Source organism: Tenrec ecaudatus, chromosome 13 (genome assembly GCF_050624435.1).
Source record: "Tenrec ecaudatus isolate mTenEca1 chromosome 13, mTenEca1.hap1, whole genome shotgun sequence".
Taxonomy (NCBI): Eukaryota; Metazoa; Chordata; class Mammalia; order Afrosoricida; family Tenrecidae; genus Tenrec; species Tenrec ecaudatus.
Genome location: NC_134542.1, coordinates 92,546,545 through 92,568,934, shown reverse-complemented (window position 1 = coordinate 92,568,934; position 22,390 = coordinate 92,546,545). Strand labels below are relative to the sequence as shown.

The window sequence follows — 22,390 nt, the reverse complement described above, 5'->3', positions numbered from 1 at the left end:
GAAATGCAATAAAAAGGCATGAAAAGAGAGAAACTGTTTATTTTAAGCACATTCAGTCATAAGAGTACTTAGCTGGTTACAAAGTCAAGAGCCGTGGATGGTCTGAATTTCAGCTCTCCACATCTTTCACTAAACTGGGAGCTCCTTAGAACTGGGATAAACCCTTCTTTGTTGCCTGGGACTTCTCCGTCTTCTCTCCATTCCTTCCCCTCCCTTGTCCCTTTCTGCCCTTCTCTATGACGTGGGACCCTACCATCTTTGTACTCCCAGTACCTAGCACAGTAGCTAGTAGATGCTCACTGACTGCCGGACGAAACGGGGGGCATCATTTAAAGTGCAATGGATGGGTATCAAACTTGGGTATTTTGTCTGCACATGGGCCCTTTTGTAAGACATGTAGAATGCAGCAGGCTCACAGTGCAAATTACTGTCTTGAGACTTAACTACTGAGCCTGAGCGTTTTCTTTATATTTCACATTTTCCCCAATACTGGGTTGCTGTTTCTCCCATTACCTGCTAGTGTTTTCCACACTCACTCACCGTTCCTGGCCTTTCATTAAATGAGTGCATGCTGCATTGAAATTCCTTCAGCTTGTCTCAGAGTTGAGTCTGCTAATAAGGGGTACGTACGTCTGAGTGCATGAGAGCCTAGACCATAGTGCAATATTCTGCTGTTCCAGTGTAGTGGGGCAAAACAGGAGAGCTGGAAGATTCAATGTTTGGGCCACTAGGGTTGTGTAGACATTTAGGACTACTAAGAAATTCTGCATCTATTTATACTTCTAATGGTTGATTAAGTTTCATTGCAGTTTTGAAATCTTGTGCCAAAAATAATAGATAGGTTTGTTCATTTAAGTTCCATGCAATAGTTTTGAGTCCATACTGTCCTGTGAGTCTTAAATCATCTGACAGTTTTCCACCTCCTCTTATGGCCTAAGCTTTTTATTTTTTAATGCAGCATTTTTAAAATCTGTGGCTAATGCTGTCATGAGAAAATCATCATATAGCACAAATTAGTTTTTCAAATGTATCTTTTAATGTAGTTCCATGAGGCCCACCATGTCTTTAAACGCTGGTTCACAGCAGCAAGCACTGCTGCTACCCGTGGCACCCTATGACCTACCCGGATTGGGCACTAAAACTGTTTCCATCTTGTCACCTTTCTGTGTGTAACCCATCAAGACGACTTGTATGGATATTCCTGTGGTTTCAAACCAATATGCCTTCTGCCAACTGAACCTGGTAACGCAACAAATTAAGACTGCATCCCCCAATGTAAGGGTTTTATGACCTCTTGACTATAGGACAACTCCAACTCTGGGTCAGTAGCACTGAGCTGACAGTCTTGTCTGACTTAGGGACCAGACTCTGTTTGTTTCTTCTTTCTTTCTTTCTTTCTTTCGTTCTTTTTCAAAGCTGCTGTTCTTTCGGCCATTATACAGACTGAAAAAGAAAAGTGAATCACAGACTTACATGGAATTAAGACATGAATAAGATGTAGCTCACAATTCTCCGTTGTCAGGTCATAAGAGGTAATGGATGTGTTTTTGTGTGCTAGGAGGAAGAATGTGTGTGTGTGTGTGTGTGAGAGAGAGAGAGAGAGAGAGAGAGAGAGAGAGAGAGAGAGAGAGAGAGAGAGAGAGACCATAATTATGGCTCTACATGTAGTAATTACAAACTTAGGTATGGTGAAGAACAAGAAAATTGGTATAACTGAAGTAAGTAAAGCAAGTTGAAAGAAGAAACTAAGTTGAATTCATCACATAATTTGATGACAGAGAACCTCAAAGTGGTTTGGTACAGTTGGCAGTTTATTCTTTTTTTAAATTGTGTACCTTCTTGGTTTTTCAATGTTAAATATGCAGTCTGTATGTTATATATGTTTCAGGCTATATTGTTGGAATTTTGAAGACATGAAAACATCAGATGAGCCAACCTGCAACAAGGTGGATTCAGAGGGGAAGAGAGAGAGAAACTTTAAAGAATGTGGACGATAAAGACGGGTGGTACCTGGAAATAACTGACTCACACTATAAAAATGAGACTGCTTTCTAAACAATAGAGATTATTTTAGGCCGCCATCAAAGTTCAAGACAAAATGTTGAAATAAAAACTTTACACTCCCCACCCCCTCCCTTCGGGCAGGTACCAGCATTGATGAATTATGATTTTCCTTAATCAGAAACGTGCATTTTTACCCATGTAGACCACCTATAAGAATTCAGTATCAGTTATTTAATGTAGACTAATAATGGGAAACTGATTTATCACAATGGCAGATTGTAAGGACTTGGTTCCAAACTGAGCTGAAGCTTCCCAATGCATTTTGTACAGTCTGGGAAACACTGTGCTGCGCTGGCCTGTGTGTGAAGGCCATCATGCCATGTAATGTAAGGATATCATCTTATTGCTGATATCTTTGAAGAGTCCCAAGCAGACACAGAAAATGAATGGAGGCAAGGAGTGTGACGGAGGGGACAAGGATGGATGTCTTCCAGCTATTCAAGTTCCTGTGGGCTGGCAGCGTCGAGTGGATGCCAGTGGAGTGCGCTATGTCAGGTGAGCGTTGCTATGTATGACCTAGGCTGCCTCAAGGTTGCAGACCTAAGGGTGAGGTGTAGCGTCTCTTCCGTGAGCAGAATACCATGACTGATAGCACGTTAAGGAAACTTGAATCAATGACCTTTGTGCTAGAAATATTCATGTGTGTTTATTCTGCACTGTTTTGCTATGTAAATTGCTTTGAGTTACCAGAGAGGTTTTGTGCATTACTTGCGTTTAAAAAAAAGGTGTCATTCTACATCTCTCTTTTTACAAACTAGAAGGATAGAGAAGAAATATGGAGATTTCTAAAAGAAATATAAAGCATCATTACCACATCCATCAAAGAAAGTAAAATACTGAAAATAGCCCCAGTATCTGTTGACAATGTGATTCTCTTCCTCACGATGCTTCAGTTGACTGTTCCGATAGAGGTTGAGTGTGCTTATCTATAGGCAGTTTCAGTTACTATGTTCCTGCCTGCCTGATGTTGCCTAAAAATAAATTCCTTATTATTTTCTGCGCAGTTTTTACTCGATTCGGTTGCACGTGGTAATTAAAGAGAAAAGGTCATGATGGGAGTGGTTCTTCATCTCACGGATAAAAATTACACAAATATAGCAGAAATCCCTGTTTCCGATTTTGATGGCATGTATCTCATGTAGAATAAATTAAATGGAATAACTAAGCTGTTGGCAAGTAGTTTTCGTCTTAGTTATTATATAATTGCCAAGTTTCATCACTTGTACCATTTAGTCTGTCTTTGTGACATAATTGAAAATAGAGTTAGAACTTTTAAAAACACACCAATTCCCATCCTTAAACTTACTTCTAATGTGATTATTGGTATTATTGTATTGTACTATTTGTATTTTTATATTATTCAACGTAGTCCTTTATTCCTCCAAAGATGGATTTTATGTGAAAGAGGTAGTCTCTGTTACAGAAAAACAAAGCATATCATACCATAAGGACTCAGAAAGTCAGTTCAGATTCTAAGTTTTGTAGAAGAAGTGTTTTGAGCTAAATTTAATTCCTAATTGAAATTCTGGGTTCACCGCTTTTTTCCTCTGTAACATTAAAAGTTATACACTATAGTAATCGAGGTTAAAGGATAAAAAGTCAAGGAATAAGGACTTCATCTCCTATTTTAGTAGCCTTAATTAGACATGATGGAGAAGACACAACAAAATAACTTTCATCAACTCTTCCTATTGCCGGTGCTGTTTGCAAAGGGCCAGAGTGCCTTTTTATAAATATAATGCACATTTCTAGTTTGTAAAGAGCAGATATAGATTCTGCTCATAGCAAATGGCTGTAATATCTGGGTAGTTTAATACTTATGAAAGGCAAGTCAGCTTTTCCGATTGCTAAGAGGGAGAAAAAACAAACCAGGTCAAGAATCTGTTATCTTGTGTATGAGTTTCCAAGTCTAGATAGACATCATTATTTGATTTGTGAGTTCTCCGTGTCCAAATCTGTGCTAAGAACTATTTTGGAAACTAACTTTCCCTGATAGGTTAAAACACTTTCAAATTAAGCCAGCATGGGCTTCATCTGTTTGTGTATAACTCCTTAAGTTGCTACTGAAGCCACATAGAAGGCTAGCCCTACCTTTGTAGCTCCCTCTTCAATGTGCAGCGTGCTTTAATTTTCAAGTTAAATTTCCAGCTGCTCCTGCCTGAGGGTGGCTTCAAGGCCACGCATTGCATTTCCCACCTGCTCCCACTCTTCTATGTTGTGTCCCAAGCCTTGGAACTATGTTTTACATTAATTATTACTCTCAAAAGTTAATTAAAGAGCTATAACTGAAGGAAAGAAACCAACTGAGTGATTGAGAGGAAGTGTTTTTAAAGTGTTTAGAGCAGAGGGCTCGAATAGGAGTCGGGACTGCTTGTCTTCAGTTTAATTTTAAAATTAAATTCTTTTAGGGCTCAATCCTTACAAATTTAGCTACAGAATGTGGGGCTGTTGCTTTTCACAAAACTCGTGAACTTCTTGCATGGGAGAAAAATGAAGATGCTGTTTAGTGACAAAATTACAAGACTCCCCAATCCTCTCATTGTCCTTCTTTCCTATGAGGAAGGCAGGTCTGTGTTATAGGGAATTAGTCTTTATGTGGCGTCTACAGCAGTGTTTCCCAGAATGGACAATACCACCACCCGGAGGCCCTGGACCAATCCAGGGGGCTTGCAGAAGCAATATTACCTGTACTTTAGCCTGGATTATGAACTGTAGCACAAAATTTTTTTAATTGCTAGTGGACTGCTGAATTAAAAAAAAAAGCCTGTAAGTTTGGGAGCCTGTGATCTACAGGGGGAAAAATACTAGTGAAAGGTTTAATTTATATTTTTCTGTATGCATAAATGGAAGAAAGATGAGACTTTCTGCCCCTATAAAGAACTAGCCTCACAGATTCCTGGGGGCAGTCCCACCCTGTCCTGTCGGGTCGCTACGAGCAGGAATCGACTTGATGGCACTGAATCGAATTACACGCCTAAAAAGGTGCTTTGACGGCATAGCACACTCTATGTTGGGCTGCTGACCTCAAACCTGTAGGGAAAAAACTGAAGCACCTGCTCCCATCAGGATTCACAGCCCTGGAACCCCACAGGATCCCTGGTGGCACAGCGGGTTACACACCGGGCTACTAACTATAAGGTCAGATCAGTAGTTCGAGAGCATTTTCTCTGGGCCACAAGAGAAAGAGGAGACTCTATTCCCCTGAAGAGTGACAGTCTCAGAAGCCTACAGAGGCAGTTCTCCCCTATCCTACAGGGCCGGGATGAGTTGATGAGATGGCAATGAGAGTGAATAAAACGAAATAACATTGTTGTTATTTTTTGAAAGCAACAATAAAGATTTACTTCATGCTGATTTCACTACCTGGTCTGTAGATTTGGTTCACAGTGTCATAAAGACTTTTGTGGGCCAGCCTACGGTCCCACTTGAAATTCACGTCCTCAAAAATCCCCATCTTGTGTCGTCAATTCTGCTTGGCTCCTCCCTTTGCAGTTTGTCTCCTCACTAAGAGTTAGGCTACCTGGTCTGTCCATAGTCAAAGCAACTCGGGAAGGGCGAGAAGGAAACGCAAAAGGTCTTGCATCAGGACAGCTTGGTTCTCAGCTCCAAGATTCAGAGAGAAGTACTAGGGAGGCCCAACCTCTGGGGACTTTCAGAGTTCCTGGTTTGACCTCCAACGTGTTCCTAAAAGTGCAGTTTTCCCTCACACCATTTTAAACGGCTCTTCATTTAAAATGGCAATGACTGCTGTGTGGAGTTCTCTCCTTGCTTTTTCTTTCTTTTCCTGATTCCAACTGTCCTTTCTGTGGATCCGCAGCCTTTCTTAATAGAGCTTTCCCATCTTCAGTCCATCCTCAGTCCTAGTTTTCAAAATACTGCACATCCTATGGAGATTGGCATTTCCCTGAGAAGATTTTTGCTTCTAAAGAGAGAGCTATAGTGTTAGAGACTGTAATTTAGTAGCTAACATTATATTGACAAAGAAAATTATTTTCCCTAGTAGGAAAATATTATCCTGTGAAGGACAGTAGGAGGCGTATAAATCATACCTGTTTTCATATAATATTTGCGGTCAGAATTATTTCCTGATTTTTTTTTTTACTATTTTTACAGTCCCAGTGGGTCTTTGTTATCTTGCTTGGAGCAGGTTAAAACATACCTGCTTACTGACGGAACATGCAAGTGTGGCTTGGAATGTCCTCTTATCCTTCCCAAGGTAATCATTTCACAACAGAACGGTCAGCAGTTTGTTGTTGTTGCCTTTTTTTTTAAGGTGTATAATATATGTGCTTTCCCCATTTGGTATTTTGTCTTTCTATAAATGCTTCCAAACATCCATACAATGTAGATTTTTACCTAATTCAACATCTTTTGCCCGCCTTTTGCAATGGTTCAAATCCAAGAGTCATTTTTTGTAGGTGGCAAACCTGTGTTCATAACAAGTATTTCATTATAACCACTTTTGTGCCTTTTTACGAGAGCTATACTTATGCTCTGCCTTTAAGTAATGCAAAATCCCCTTTTACAACTACGGCTGCACAAATCTGCAGCGTTATTTTTAGTGCTAGTGTTGGTAGGTGGTGTTGATAAATCTGCCACAGATCTTTTCTAAAATCCCAAAGCTGAACCTTTGTAGCCAAGGTGTGAAGCTGAATTGCTCCTGTACAAAATTAAAAGTAAGATCATTTCAAACGGCAATGTATTCTTTACTAGAGAAACAGGCCATTACTTCTAGATGTCCCGTTATCGTGCTATATTTAGAAGTAAATATTAACACACAATGCTTCCCTTTTTACCTATTTATATATCTCCTCATTCCAAAAAGATAATTTGAAGCATCTTACAAAAATTTGAAGGAGAGAAATAAATTCTTAAAATATGAGTGAAATTGTAATCTTATTATTAATAATAAAATGAGTTCAAGTAGAAATATCATAGCTTTTGTTTTGGGTGTTGTTTTTTTTTAACTCTTCGATCATTTATTATATTCTTACAGCATGAGAAAGTACATAACTAGGAAACAGCCAGATAACATAGCTTTCTATTATTCCTCTTCAGTCTCTTAGACTTAAAATAATTTTAATTAGTTACTTTACCACTAACAATCTTGAGCAGAAATATTTCTTAAGTTATATAAGATTGCTTGACTTAAATTTAAAAGCTGGACAGAGTTTTATTCTGATTTATGGCCCAATCTACTCGCAGTAGCTTTCTTCTTTTGTTCAGAAAGCGTATCTTTTTATTGAATGTCTTAACAGACCTATTCTAAACAAAGAGTGCTTTTTCCAGGTGTTTAATTTTGATCCCGGAGCTGCTGTGAAACAGAGAACTGCAGAGGATGTTAAAGCCGACGAAGATGTCACCAAGCTATGCATACATAAAAGAAAGATTATTGCAGTGGCCACACTTCATAAAAGCATGGAAGCCCCACATCCTTCTCTGGTGCTCACCAGTCCTGGAGGAGGGACAAGTAAGTAATCGTGGTGAAGGGTTTACAGATGCCCACCCTGGTCCACTCCTCTCCAGAAAAGGAATCATTTGAAATCACTTTGCCAAACATGGCCCCTCCTACTTTTCAAATATGGACAATGCTTTTAGTTCCACATGTTCTATCAATTTATTGCAAATAGTAAATTTGTTCCGAAAAACTACCAGAAGGTTGTTTCCCCAAATTTCCTGTCCAGATCACCTAGTTAAACAAGCAGAATAAACACTAATTAGCGCATAAAAGTGGGTGCAAATGTGTATCGCTGAGCTAACAAAAGAGAAAGTGTTGCTGCATTTTAGGAAACAGTGTAGCCTTTTTCTTGGTGGTGAGATTGGAAAGTATGGTATCAAGTCTCCAGTGTAGCAATTCAGAAACTAGCAGCAGTGCTCCCTCACTGAGCACCTGCGGACCAGAAATCACTGTGCCAAGAACTTTGTATCTTACACACACACACACACACACACACACACACACACACGGGAGGGGGTACCTGCCCCCCAAAACAACAGAATTGCACTGGGCAAAGCTGAGATGTCTTAGTAAGCATTTTTGCCACTTGGCCAGTATAGAGCAACTCACTCTGAGTTTGTGCACCCAGTGGCATCACCTGGGAAGGTTCTCTCTTGTCACAGTGAATTTTTTTCATCAAAGTAGTTTTGCTCCAAACTCGTTTTTGGTGATGGCCCACTTAAGAGAACAAGACATGGATCTGAAATTTTGTTTTCTGCTCAGGAAAAATGCCACAAACTGTTGTGATGTTGAATACAGCTCTAAAGACAGTGCCATGGGAAAAACTCAAATGTCCTAGTGGTTTTCTCATTTCACAAAAGGTGAAATGTCAGTTGATGACAAACCTCCTTCTAAATGTCCGTCAACTTCCCAAATGGACAAAAATGTCAACTCACAGTGCATTCAGAGTTCTTTCCAACAGGTCAGACTGTTAATCAAGCTTTCTATTTAGAGATTCTGAAAAGATAGTGTAACAATGTGCACCATGACAAAAGAGGCCTGATTTGTGGCAGATGGGGCACTGGTTTTGCAATCACAACAAAGCACTTGCTCACACAGCCATCTTAGTGCTCCAGTTTTTGCCAAAAAACAGCATGCCTCTCCTCTCCCGAGCATCTTACTCACCTCACCCTCCCCATGTGACTTCTTTTTGTTCCTGCAAATGAAGAGGGGCATGAAAGAGCAGCTATTTGATGAAGATGTAGTAGAGGTGGGTAAAAAACAAACGAGGGAGATGCTGTCAGCCATCCAAACAGATGAGTTTGAAAAACATTTCCAAGAGAAGAATCACAGATTTGACAAATATATTAAGTGTAATGGAGATTCCATTGAAGGGGAAAAGGTTATTTTGTAAAAAAAAAAAAAATTTAATTCATAGCTTTGGAAAAATAATTCCAATTTGAGGGGTATCCCCTCATGTGTGTGTGTGTGCACATATATATTTTATATGTGTTGTATATATATGTACACATATTCAAAACTGCAGGAAAATTGCAAGTGTACTACATCAAGTACCCACCTCGGTTCACCAATAAGCATTTTGTTTCGTTTCCTTCCTAGTCCCTCCTGTGCTTTTTTTTTTCTTTTGAAGAACTTTTTGGCAAGTTGTAGATACTGTGAATTCATCTCCAAATATCCCAGCACACAAGAACATCTCTTACAAAACCACAATATAATTAAATATTTACAATTTTTCATTTATCCAAGTAGTGCCCTTTATAGTATTTTTAAAAACCCCACGAGTGTTTTATTTTGTTTGTTTGTTTGTTTGTTTGATCCAGGATAACTCAAAGGTTCTGCACTGCATTTAGTTGTTGCGTTTCTTTCGCCCAGATTGGTTCTCCAGCCTTTGTCTTTCAGAAATTGACATTTTTAAAAGGTCCAGGCAAGTTTTGCAGATTTTGGAATTTTCCTCATTTTGGATTTGCCTGATATTCCCAAACACATACCCTCAATTATATATACAATGGTAAATGAAAAATATTGCTAAAAATCATAGACACGTTATTAAACAGATATCAAAATGTGAATCTATTGCTTCCGATATATCCTCTATCTAAGTCGATACACTTCTGAAGTGATGTTTCCAGCTCTCTAACCCTTCCCCAAGACTTCTGCATGCTTCCATTAATACAACGTCAAAACCAAGTTTTAATATCATCCTTATAAGTCCAAAGAAGTGCGAAGGGCCACAATCGGGGCTGTGGGTGGATGGGGTAAGGATTTCCAGTGAAAGTCTTCTAGGACCGGCCTTGCTCCCCTTGACAAATTAACAGGTACATTTTCATGAAAGAAAAGAAAAATTCCTCGAGGAGAATTTTTTGGCCCTTTTCTGACCAGTACACTTTTCAGTTTTCTAATCACTTCTTCCCTTTATTGTCCTGTATTTTTTTTTTAGGAAAGCTATCAAGATTTCCCCATGGGAATCCACCCCCCAAAAAAGGAGTTAACCTACACTTCTGAGGTAGCCTCTCTACCCCAAATTTAACTGACCCAACATATCTCCTTGGGATTCATTGTTTTGATTAAATCTTTTTTTTTTCCATCTAGTAATCCTAACCCTATACAGACTAAGACAAGTGTATTACCAATAGCCCTTGTCTGCAGTGACATGATTAAGCACATTCCTTTGAAATAAACCCATTCGTGTATGAACTGGAACTCTCTGGGCAGTACTTGTTTACTTTCCCTCCTGTCTGTGTGTAATATAATATGATAAATAGCTATAAATTAAAACATTACACACTATAGGTGTGTGTGTGTGTATTATGTTACACCTACACAAACGTTTTGGTAGGAATGCTGCATAGGTGATGATATTTATCAGGAGGCACATAATATCAATCTATTCCATTTTGATGGCTACTTAGCTAATTCAGCATGTGATCATCTGAATTCTCCGTTATTAAGATACCATTTTCCTTGTATGATTAATATGTAGTATTCATTGAGTCTGAGGAGCTTCTTTTATGAATATGAACCTAGGTAAAATTGAGAAGTACTTCAGGGTAAAATATGGCTAATCCTTCCTAAAAGCAGCATAGAGTTCTTAGCCAATAAGCGTCTGTAGATTAACAGGAATAGTCAGCAGGGGGTGGGGTGAGGAGAATGTGCTTCTGTAAGGTACATAAGGAAAACTCTCAGGCAATTATTGATTTGGGTTCTTGCTTTGTTTTGTTTCTCTTTCAGTGGGCTATTCTTATATATTTTTAAGTATATATATATATATATAAATAATTTTAAATGAGTCTTGGAAATGCTGTTGGAGTCCTGATGATGTGGTGGTCACCCATTGGGCTGCTAACCCCAAGATCAGCAGTTCGAAACCACAAGCTGTCCAATGGAGAAAGGAAGGCCTTTTTACTCCTGTTCAAAGTTACAGTCTCAGAAACTCACAGGAGCAAATCTACCCTCTCCAATAGGGTCACTATTATCTGCCAATGCAGTGGTATTGTCTCAATGGCAGTGGTAGCACTGTCAGATAAGCATTGGACTGCTAACTGTAGATTGGTGGTTCGAACCCACCAACTGCTACATGGGAGAAAGATGAGACTTTCTGTTTTCATAAAGATTTATGACCTCAAAAGCCCTATGTAATGTTCCTGTGTGCCAGAGTTAACTCACTGGCAATTTTTTTTCAAGCTAAGTAGGGGGGTTTTTTTGTTGTTGTTTTTTAAATCATTCATTGGGGACTCGCACAATTCTCCTCACAATCCATACATACATCCATTGTGTCAAGAACATACGTACATTTGTTGCCATCATCATTCTCAAAACATTTGCCTTCTATTTGAGCCCTTGATATCTGCTCCTGATTTTCCCCCTTCCTCCCCACTCCCCCCTTTCCCACGAACCTTTCATCATTCATAAATTATTATTTTGTCATATATTACACTGTCCGACGTCTCCCCCCCTCACCCCCCCCCCCCGCTTTCTTCTCTGCTGTCCCTCCCCCAGGGAGGAGACTATACATAGACTTCTGTAATCAGTTCCCCCTTTCTACCTTACATTCTCTCCACCCACCAGGCATTGCCACTCTCACCACTGGTCCTGGAGGAGTCATCTGTCCTGGATTCCCTGTGTTTCCGGTTGCTATCTGTACCAATGTACATCCTCTGGTCTAGCCAGATTTGTAAGGTAGAATTGGGATCATGATAGTGGGTGGGAAGGAAGTATTTAAGAACTAGATGAAAGTTATATGTTTCATCGTTGCTACCCTGCACCCTGACTGGTTCATCTCCTCCGCACAACCCTTCAGTAAGGGGGTATCCGGTTGGCTGCCATTGGACTTTGAGTCTCCACTCTGCACTCACACACATTTTCAGTGATATGATTTTTTGTTCCTTGATGCTTGATACCTGATCCCTTTGACAGTTCATGGTCACACAGGCTGGTGTATATCTTCCATGTGGGCTTTGTTGCTTCTGAGCTAGATGGCCACTTGTTTGTCTTCGAGCCTTTAAGACCCCAGATGCTATATCTTTTGATAGCTGGGCACCATCAGCTTTCTTCACCACATTTGCTTATGCACACGTTTGCTTCATTGATCGTATCAGGGAGGTGGGCACCCACTGATATAGTTTTTATCTCTTTGATGTCTGATAACTAGTCCCTTCTGCACCTGGTGGTCAGACAGGCTGGTTTACTTCTTCTATGTGGGCTTTGATGCTTCTCAGCTAAATGGCCACTTGTTCATCTTCAAGCCTTTAAGACCGCCAGATGCTATATTTTTTGATAGCCAGGCACCATTAGCTTTCTTCACCACATTTGCTTATGCACATGTTTGTCTTCAGTGGTTGTGTCAGGAAGGTGGGCACCTACCGATAAGGTTTTTTAGCTCTTTGATGTCTGACAACTGGTCCCTTCTATAACTCGTGGTCAGCCAAACTTCAATAGCAATTTTAAAGTGATGTTGAAAATTAAATTATTTAAAATGTACCATCTTCCTGCCACCTTGACATATAGCTATTGTTAGGAGTTTTTTCGCATTGCCTTGCCACCTGTGTGTGCACATACTCTCTGCTGCTATAGTCACTTCATATTATATTGTAATTGACCAATTTCTGCAATCTTCTGCAATTATAAGTGCCATTTTAATGACCCAGACTGAATCTTCTTAGTCCTTTGCAATCTATATAAATGCAAGTTTAATTCTTGAGAAGTAAATATTTAACTAAACAAACAAAAAGAAAACACATCGTCATCAAGTTGCTTCTGATTCATAGCAGCCTTCTATAGGAGGCAGAGTTGGCATGTCCCCATCTTCTACAAGCACATACACTTCAGTGGATTTATTTCCAGTGCTGTTCTTCCACTACCTTCAGGTGGAACTTTATTGTTCTTTCTAAGTTTTAAAATATGCTATTATATGATTGAAATTTAATCGAAAGTTCAAAAGATTTGTGTAGTTGTTTTAACCTCTCCTAGTTTTGCACGCATAAATATATATTTAGTTTCTGTTTATTCTCTTGAAAGGGCCACTTGAGTACACTTGATGAGTGACTAGCATTTATAGTTGCCAACCATATGTACTTTAGTTCCTAACTGTAACATCCCCTCACCTAGCTTTCGTTTGATTAGTATTCCTGTTATTTAAAACATGGTAATAACTACTATTCCCCAGATATGGAAGAAAGTCTTTCCTAACTACAATTAATTTCCAAAATTATGTTGGATATGAAAAATGACCAATGTATATTTTAAATCATTGAGTTGTAGACAACTAAATATATAAATATATTGAAACCAAAAAAAACTTAGCAAGTCACTAGTTTTATTACTGAAGATAACAGTGAATTCATGATAATGCTAATAATGTTAGTACAGTTCTTGCAGGCATACCTCAGAATTATTGCAGACTCAGTTCCCGACCACAATAAAGCATACGTTGAAATAAAGCAAGCACCACACATTTTGGTTTCCCAGTGCATATAAAAGTTATGTCTGTACTATAATTTAATCTAGTCAGTGTGCTGTAGCATGATGGAAAAGTTGGAAATATTGTGAATGTTAGCAAAACATGGCACCAAGACAAGAAGTAAGAATATGCTGTTGCAAAAAGGCTGCCCACAGACTCGCTGGAGGAAGGCTGTCATACCTTACATGTGTAAACTGCAGAGTCTCCATGGCACAGTAAAACGAGGAAGGCCTGTGTGTCAAGCACAGCACCCCCAATAATGTCTATGCATTATTTCTTAAGTTACAAATTAAAAAAATTAAAGTCTTTCTTAAACGGAAAATGAGCTTCAATGTTGTGTATAACTGCTATAATTTTCTTACACTGTTGATTCTCAATTTTTTATAAGTTATATTCCAGAAATTTCTCGATCCAACGATCTGAACACCAAACTAGAAAGAGAAAGCCCACATTTCTCTAGGAATAGATATAGATATATGTATTTCTTAAACATGTAATTACTCGTGTAAATAAGTATACCTTGGAAAACGAAGTTAAGTATACTTGTTAATAACTGGAGAAGTAAAAAATGCTGCTATAAAATTGTAGTAGCCTTTATTAAACAAAAATTTTTAAACGTGAAGCTGTGTTTCTTAATATATCCTTCATCTAGGTCTATACAATTCCGAAGGCTTTATTTCCATATTTCCCCAAAGAATGTTACACTTTTCAGTTACAGGAAAATGGCAGTCTTGGCATTCTTCAGGGATTCAAATTGCTTTCCTTTTAAATGTTCTTAAGAGTTTGGGGTCAAAAAATGCTGAAGGGGCAAGATCAGAGTGAAGGGTGGGCGAGGTCAGGTTTGCCCACAAAACTCTCATACACCAGCCCTTGAATGAACAGTACATTGTCATGAGTAAAAATTCCTTAGGGCAAATTTCCTGTGGCTATTTTTTTTCACCAGTGCCATTTTCAATTTTTTTACACCTTCTTCCCAATAAAACCCCTTGATTATAGTTTGAGAAAATGTATCAAGACTACCCCTTTAGAATTTTCAAAACAGTTGCCATACCTTCTGAGTTAGCCTCTTGCTCTTGAATTTAACTGACCCAGTAGATTCCATTTAGAAGCCGCTGTTTGAATTATAGCTTTATTTAATGATTCTTAACCCTAATGAGATTAAGACAGATCACTGGAAAACTTGCTGGCAGCCAAGTCACTGATCACACAATTAAGTTTATGCACATGTTTATTCGGCATAAACGCATGCACGTAGGAACTGGCATCCTGGTAGCAATGCTTGTTGAATTGCTCTCGTGTTGTGTAAGTCACAGGACAAACATGATGAATGCAGAGTCTGAATAAGCCACTTCCATCCCCTGTGCCTGTGATAGATAGCCACATTGGCATTTGTTCATGGAACCAGCTCCAGCCCAGCATCCTTTCAGCACAGCTCTCTGGGCAGCCACCGCCAACCAATTGATGAGAATTGGCAGATGAAATGCATTGTTTTTGCTATTTCTATTTTAGAAGACACAACTTTATAAAATAGTTAAACAACCTTGGGGACTTAAAAAAAAACCTGCTTAAACTTAGAATTCTAACATGATAGAGTGGAAATTCTGTATGATGAGCCAGCTTGCTTTTGTTGCCTGTATTCTCTCTGATCTCCAAAAGAACTGAAGGGATTTTAAAAATCAGGGGAGAGAGAAATGTATTCGTGTCAAAAGAGAATACTCAATTGGAACCTAGTCTGAAGGTTTTAGCACTCTCACTGTATTTTTGCTTCCGGATTCTATGCTAATAAAAGAATTGCCATCTTTTACCTACATTATTTGGCAAGTCCGTTTTTACAGTAATGACTGATTAAGGACAAATAAATTAATGATGCCACAGACATGATACAAAATTAAACATGATTGTAATATCATTGCATTTTCTGTTGTCACCAGTCCCACCATAAAAGAGCCAGAATCCCATTCACTGACTTGACAACAATTAGGACTCTTTTTACTCTCGCAGTGAAGAGATGTTGGGGTCGGTGTTGCTGTAGCTATCCTGAGGCGGTTTTAGTAGAGTAACAGAAACATATATAGGGTACAGATTTTCTGGTAGAGTGGCAATTTATTTAAGTTAGCTAAAGAGGTATTATGCCCCACAGATTACCATTTCTATTATAGTTCTAAAAATTTTCAGATTCAATAAGCGAACCATTCCCATGTGGGCTCTCAATCTCAAATTTGCACAGACTTATCTTAATTATTAGAGTGGCCAATATCAGTGTGTGCTGTTATAAATCCCCGTCCTTTATTAGCAGGTGAGGTAAGTAGTTATCAGGGACCTTTGCTTAAGTGTACATTCTTTTCCTCAAAATTTAATATTAATTGCAGAAAAATGTTACTTGCCTAGAATGATCGCTTCTATTTGCAAATCTCCATTCCCAGATACTCTACATGCTCTATTTCCTCCTTTCCTCCCCGCTCCACCCCCAGGCCCCACTGCTAGCATATAGCCACAAAAGAAGAGAAGCTGTTAACAGATGTTTTTTTTTTCCCCTCTCCCTTTCTCTTTCACATCAGATGCAACTCCAGTAGTACCTTCTCGGGCAGCAACTCCAAGATCAGTAAGAAATAAGTCGCATGAAGGAATTACAAATTCTGTAATGCCTGAATGTAAGCATCCTTTCAAGTTAATGATTGGATCGTCTAATGCCATGGGAAGGTTGTATGTACAAGAACTGCCTGGGAGCCAGCAACAAGAACTCCACCCCATCTACCCCCGCCAGAGATTGGGCAGCAGTGAACATGGTCAGAAATCTCCATTCCGTGGCAGCCATGGGGGCCTGCCCAGCCCAGCGTCTTCAGGATCCCAGATATATGGAGATGGCTCAATCTCGCCAAGGACTGACCCGCTTGGAAGCCCCGATGTTTTCACAAGAAACAATCCTGGTTTTCATGGAGCTCCCAATTCTAGTCCGATTCACCTGAATAGGACTCCACTTTCTCCTCCTTCAGTAATGCTCCATGGCTCTCCTGTACAGTCATCCTGTGCAATGGCTGGAAGGACTAATATACCTCTTTCCCCAACCTTGACTACAAAGAGTCCAGTAATGAAAAAGCCAATGTGTAACTTCTCGACTAACATGGAAATACCACGATCGATGTTCCACCACAAACCACCCCAAGGCCCACCACCCCCTCCTCCACCTTCTTGTGCTCTTCAGAAAAAGCCATTAACATCCGAGAAAGATCCACTTGGCATTCTTGACCCTATTCCTAGTAAACCAGTGAACCAGAACCCTGTTATCATTAATCCAACCAATTTCCATTCAAACGTCCACTCTCAGGTACCTGTGATGAATGTAGGCATGCCTCCTGCTGTTGTTCCTTTGCCGAGTAATCTCCCTTTGCCAACTGTAAAGCCTGGTCACATGAACCACGGGAGTCATGTACAAAGAGCTCAACACTCAGCGTCCACCTCCCTGTCCCCTTCTCCAGTGACATCCCCAGTGCACATGATGGGGACTGGAATTGGAAGGATTGAGGCATCCCCCCAAAGATCACGTTCATCTTCCACGTCATCAGATCATGGAAATTTCATGATGCCACCTGTAGGACCCCAGGCCACTTGCAGTGGTATTAAGGTTCCACCCAGGTCACCAAGGTCAACAATAGGGTCCCCAAGACCATCAATGCCATCAAGCCCTTCTACCAAGTCCGATGGATATCACCAGTACAAGGATATCCCTAATTCATTAATTGCTGGAATGAGTAATGTACTAAATACTCCAAGCAGTGCAGCCTTTCCTACTGCACCTGCCGGAAGTGGTTCTGTAAAGAGTCAGCCTGGTTTGCTGGGAATGCCTTTAAATCAGATCTTGAACCAGCACAATGCTGCCTCCTTTCCAGCAAGTAGTTTACTCTCAGCAGCAGCCAAAGCACAGCTAGCAAATCAAAACAAACTTGCTGGTAACAACAGTAGCAGCAGTAGCAATTCTGGAGCTGTTGCCGGCAGCGGCAACACTGAAGGACATAGCACTTTAAACACCGTGTTCCCTCCTACTGCCAACATGCTCCTCCCAACAGGCGAAGGGCAAAGTGGTCGAGCAGCACTAAGAGATAAGCTGATGTCCCAGCAAAAAGACTCAATGCGGAAAAGAAAACAGCCACCTACCACAGTGTTGAGCTTGCTCAGACAGTCTCAAGTGGATAGTTCTGCAGTTCCTAAGCCTGGACCCGACCTGCTAAGGAAGCAGGGTCAGGGTTCATTTCCCATCAGTTCCATGTCTCAGTTACTTCACTTGAGTAGCAATAGTACCCCGGTTTGTGGGGGCTCAAATACTGCTTTGCCTTGCTCTGCTAACCAGCTGCATTTTACAAATCCCAACATGAACTCCAGTGTTCTTCAGAACTCACTGGCACAGAACATCCCTCTGAGAGGGGAAGCTGTGCACTGCCATGATGCAAATACTAACTTTGTTCACAGTAACAGTCCAGTCCCGAGCCACCGTCTTGCAGGTTTAATAAATCAGATTCAGGCTAGCGGGAACTGTGGGATGCTCAGTCAGTCGGGCATGGCTTTAGGAAATTCATTACATCCCAATCCACCTCAGTCAAGAATTTCAGCGTCCTCCACGCCAGTGATACCAAACAGCATTGTTAGCAGCTATACTCAAACAAGTGCTGAAGCAGGTATGGTTTTATTAGAAAAAAGTACCCCAAGGTACTAAACTTTTCTACTTTTTTAAAAGAATTTGTACCAAAATATTTATTATTATAACAGATGATCCTTCCCCGACCTCCCTCCCCCATTGTGAAATTCTCATCACTTCTTTAGTATTTATGATTTTATTTACAGAACGCTAAGTTGTCTATTAGAAAGATTGGCAGCCAAGGGGATCCGGGGCGTTTCCGTTATTTGTTGTCTATCTGTGTCATTTTGAGCCTCGTGTGACTTCCGGTTGGGGGGTGATCTTTGTGGACTTTTAAAGTGCGAAAGAAGCCATAGGAGGCAGGTTGCCTGGTTTGTCAGAGAAGCCTGTGCTAATTGAAAAGCCATTCTGTCGAGCGTTGGCCTGCACACAAGTAAATGAAGCTCATTTTGGAAACCCCCCAAAAGTGAAAATTAATGCATTTTCCCCCTCGCTTTCCGACCAGAAATAGATGAAGGGATAGGAAAGGTAACTAGAGTTTGTATGAAGTAGAAAGCCCCCCGCTAATGTTTTCTTAGCCCAGTGTGCTATTCCTTACTATTATTTGCTTGAGAACATTGAAGAATGGATATTGGCTCTCCCTCTATTTAAAGAATTAAATTTTCCAATAAAAAGGCTGAAAACACGATTTCCAGAATTTCTGATCTTGACGTTATTTTAGAATTTATCTTCTAAAATGCAACCTTCAATTTTACCACGAACATTAAGATTGAGCCCAAACTTACTGCACCTCTTCATCCACTTATTAATGTACGAGACAAATTTGTTTAAAAGTAGGCACATTAGGAAAAAGAACTCTGTTTGTGCACTTGAGTCCCCAGAAATGTTATAATGAAGCTATATAGATGCACAAGAGAGGTACAGTTACTGAAGCATCAGATAATTTGACCCTGAAAACATTAGAAAGTGTATGCAAAACCCAACACTAATGATTTGAGAGGTTTGTGAGAAATGACAGGAGGGAATAAAAGGCAATTGAAGAGATAATATTATTCAGATCTGAAAGCAGTGGGCTTTAAAAACCAGATTGCTGCTGGAGATGAAAAACTGCTGAGGCTTTTTTAATAATAAGCGATCATATAGATATGTATAGAGTGTATTATGCCACCATCCTGGAAAAACATTATAACCCACTTCTCTTTTGTTGTAGCTCAAAAATCAACTGTTTTCCTTCCCAGTGTCGCCATTCATGCCTGCCACCCTCTACAATGTGTTTTGTATGTTTCTGTTTTGATGTTAATATTTAATGAAGAAGTGTTCAATGTCCTCTTATGTTAAAAAATATATAAGGTTTAGAAGCTATTTTTAAAATATATAAGGTTTAGAAGCTATGATGAGCACCTCCTTGATAGACATTGTCTAAGAAATCTCACAGAGCTTCATTTTTTATATGTTTAGCAGGATATTTATACTATCAGGAGCTTCCAGGTTTCCAGGATCTTCATTTGCAGATAATTCCACACAAATGAGAATTTCATCTTATGCATCTAGCAGATCCAAGATAGATAGAGCCAAACACTGTTTTCTAAAAACACCTTATTTATGAACATACCTTTAATCGTTATATCTTTAAATTTTGATACCCCTTACTTCAACTTATTTCAGGTCGAAGTGCGTATGTGCAAAGTGTATGTATTTTTTAATGATGTATTTTAATTCATTTAAAATGGGAAAAGAGCAACATTTATTTATATGTCTTGTTTCTTCCAATTGTCACATTTAAACTTACTTCACACAGTGTTAAAAAAAATTTTTTTTTCCTGTTCCATACATTTCTATCAAACATCTGACCTGGCTTGCCAATGCTGGGAGTGTCAAAACACACAGGTTGAAATTTCATTAATATAAGAAAAGTGTTAGCATATAAATAGGTAGAATAAATGTCTCATAATGATGTGGATGTGGTTAATCATGTGTAAGCTAACAAGAATATGCTTAGCGAAAGCCTAGGTCAGTCAGAATTTATAAAATACAAAACCTAATAAAATTAAATACTAATTAATGTGCATAGGTCTGATATGCAACTGGCTATAAAAATGGATAGGTTTACTAATTAATATAACTCTTTGATGAGCTAAGTATTGAAGAGGTTTCTAATGCCCTTTTGCTTTTTGATGTGTAGTAAACTGTGACAACTGAAAGTAATTGCCCAGCCTAGATATCTGTTTACACTGACATTTATTCACTATCAAGGAGTCATGTAACACAGAGGTGGGCATTCAGAGTGCACTCACAGTCACAACTATCCATGTAAGTTTTGCTAAGTACTACCTCGCATGCCGATCAGATAGCTATTAGAGAGGGGGGATCGCTTTTCATTTTTAACATGTTTTTAGGGAGTGCAAGATGATTTACCTAGACTATTTCTAATTTGTACACCTTTCAAAATACAAGGCTTTATTGCCCCCGTTTTATAGACAAGGAAGCTGAAATGCTGAGGACTTAAGTAACAGCCCAGGATCACACGTGATTGAGTCAATATGTGAACCCAGGTTTATCTGATTCTAAACTCCCTGGCTACATAGATTCTATCCGGAAACATTGCATGAGCAGAAATAACTTTCCCAATTTTGAAATCTTTAGGCTTGTTAAACATCATGAGTTAGAGCACATTTGTGAACGCGCAGCCACGTTTGAGAACGTTGGATGCACTTTGGGTTATCAACAAACGTCAGTTATTTTTGCTTCCTCTCTTTACAATTTGCCAGCATAGTACACACTGAGTAGAATGTTTGTGTCAATCTTGAGAGAACTTCCCCTTGCCTGATAATCATATTTGGTAACCCTGGTTATAAGTAATTACTCTCACAGCACTCAGAGAAGAGTGGGTTTCACAATGGGTGACAACAGGTCAGTAGATCATTAAAAGAGGTGGCTGCAGACAGGTACTAGCCAGGCCATTCCAAGAATGGTGGTGAAAGCGACTCACTGCCTACATGACCAACTCCACCGCTCTTCCAACGACGAGACCACAGGCCCCAAAAGATCCCAACTCCTTTTTCGTAGTCTTCTAGGTAGCAGCTCAAATATAATCTTCCACAAGACAGTAATTAAGATGAGAAATCACTTGCTCTCAAGATACTTAATTTGACTGCTTGATCATTTATTTTCAAAAATATCTTTAAAGAGAGTTTTATCATCATAACCCAAATGCTGATTTATGGGCCTATCTATAAGTGAATTCTGTGAGACATTTTAAATGTATTCCTGCACAAGTAGGGGAATTAGAAAAATTAGTAACAAAATGAGAAAAGAGAACATTTAAAAGTTCTAAGAAGAAAGCATATACAAGGTTGTATTAGTTCTCTTCGGTACCGTCAAATTACCATGTCACTAAAGCCCTCTGACCACTTGGCGTTAGAAAGTTTCCAGATTTTACTGGCTTTTTCAGCATGAAATTACAAGTAAAGCTTAATATTTTTGTATCACAGATTTGAAAACTAGGATGTTTGAACACATAACTCAAGTTGTAAAGCAAAGTTCTGGTGGGTCAGAATCTTACTCCAGATACTCAGACTGCCACAGGCAGGTACGTTCTTGAAGTCCATGGGCAATGGACATTGAAAGCAACTTGAAGTGTTGGAAGAGGGAGAGTTCAGCATTAAAGGCCCTCCGGCACATGCCTTGCGGCCCTCTAGTTGAAACCAAAATCAAATGCCCTGGACTGGCAAACTTCATCAGGCCCACATCTCTTTGGACCACGTCTCTCTAACAAAAACACAAGTGCCTCCCCTCCAAAAAGAAAAAAAACACAAGTGCCAGCAGCCCAGGCTTCTACAGAATGCCTGCCACTGTCCACAAAACCGCCCAGACCTTCTGTGGCCTTGCCATTCTGTGAGACATATCAGCAGCTGACCCATGTATGGCGGAGGAGAGCTGTCCCATAGGATTTGGGGGGTTGTGTTCTTTACCGAAGGAGTGTGCCGGGTCTTCCTCCTGCAGAGCTGCGGGGTCGGCTCGTGCCTAACCTTTCAGCTAACAGCTGAGCACAGCAGTTGACCCTTACCTTCCTCCAGTGTGCCAAGTCGTTAAATACAATTTAACTTTTTTCATTTGGAAATGCTTTTTATAGTTGCCTACTTTTTTCTAATCAAAAGCACTCAGTCAACTTTTCTAAGCGCCTGAAGACGTAGTCCTTTGAACGGACAGTATGGGTTTGAACTAGGAGAGAAAATAATTAAAACACTTATTTGCCTTAACTCTTAAAGCTATACATTGACTA

General features: G+C 39.6%; 1 protein-coding gene across 8 annotated transcripts in view; it reads left to right on the top strand.

Moving 5' to 3' along the window:
* MBD5 (methyl-CpG binding domain protein 5) overlaps positions 1-22,390 on the top strand; it is a 457,957-nt gene that overhangs the window by 362,826 nt on the left and 72,741 nt on the right. For all 8 annotated transcript variants that reach the window (XM_075529832.1, XM_075529830.1, XM_075529834.1 and 5 more), the window contains 4 exons: positions 1,889-2,559; positions 6,178-6,280; positions 7,354-7,534; positions 16,037-18,148. In XM_075529832.1, coding sequence (XP_075385947.1) covers positions 2,447-2,559; positions 6,178-6,280; positions 7,354-7,534; positions 16,037-18,148 — 2,509 coding nt within the window. In that variant the 5' untranslated portion in view covers positions 1,889-2,446. The remainder of the gene's footprint in view (positions 1-1,888; positions 2,560-6,177; positions 6,281-7,353; positions 7,535-16,036; positions 18,149-22,390) is intronic.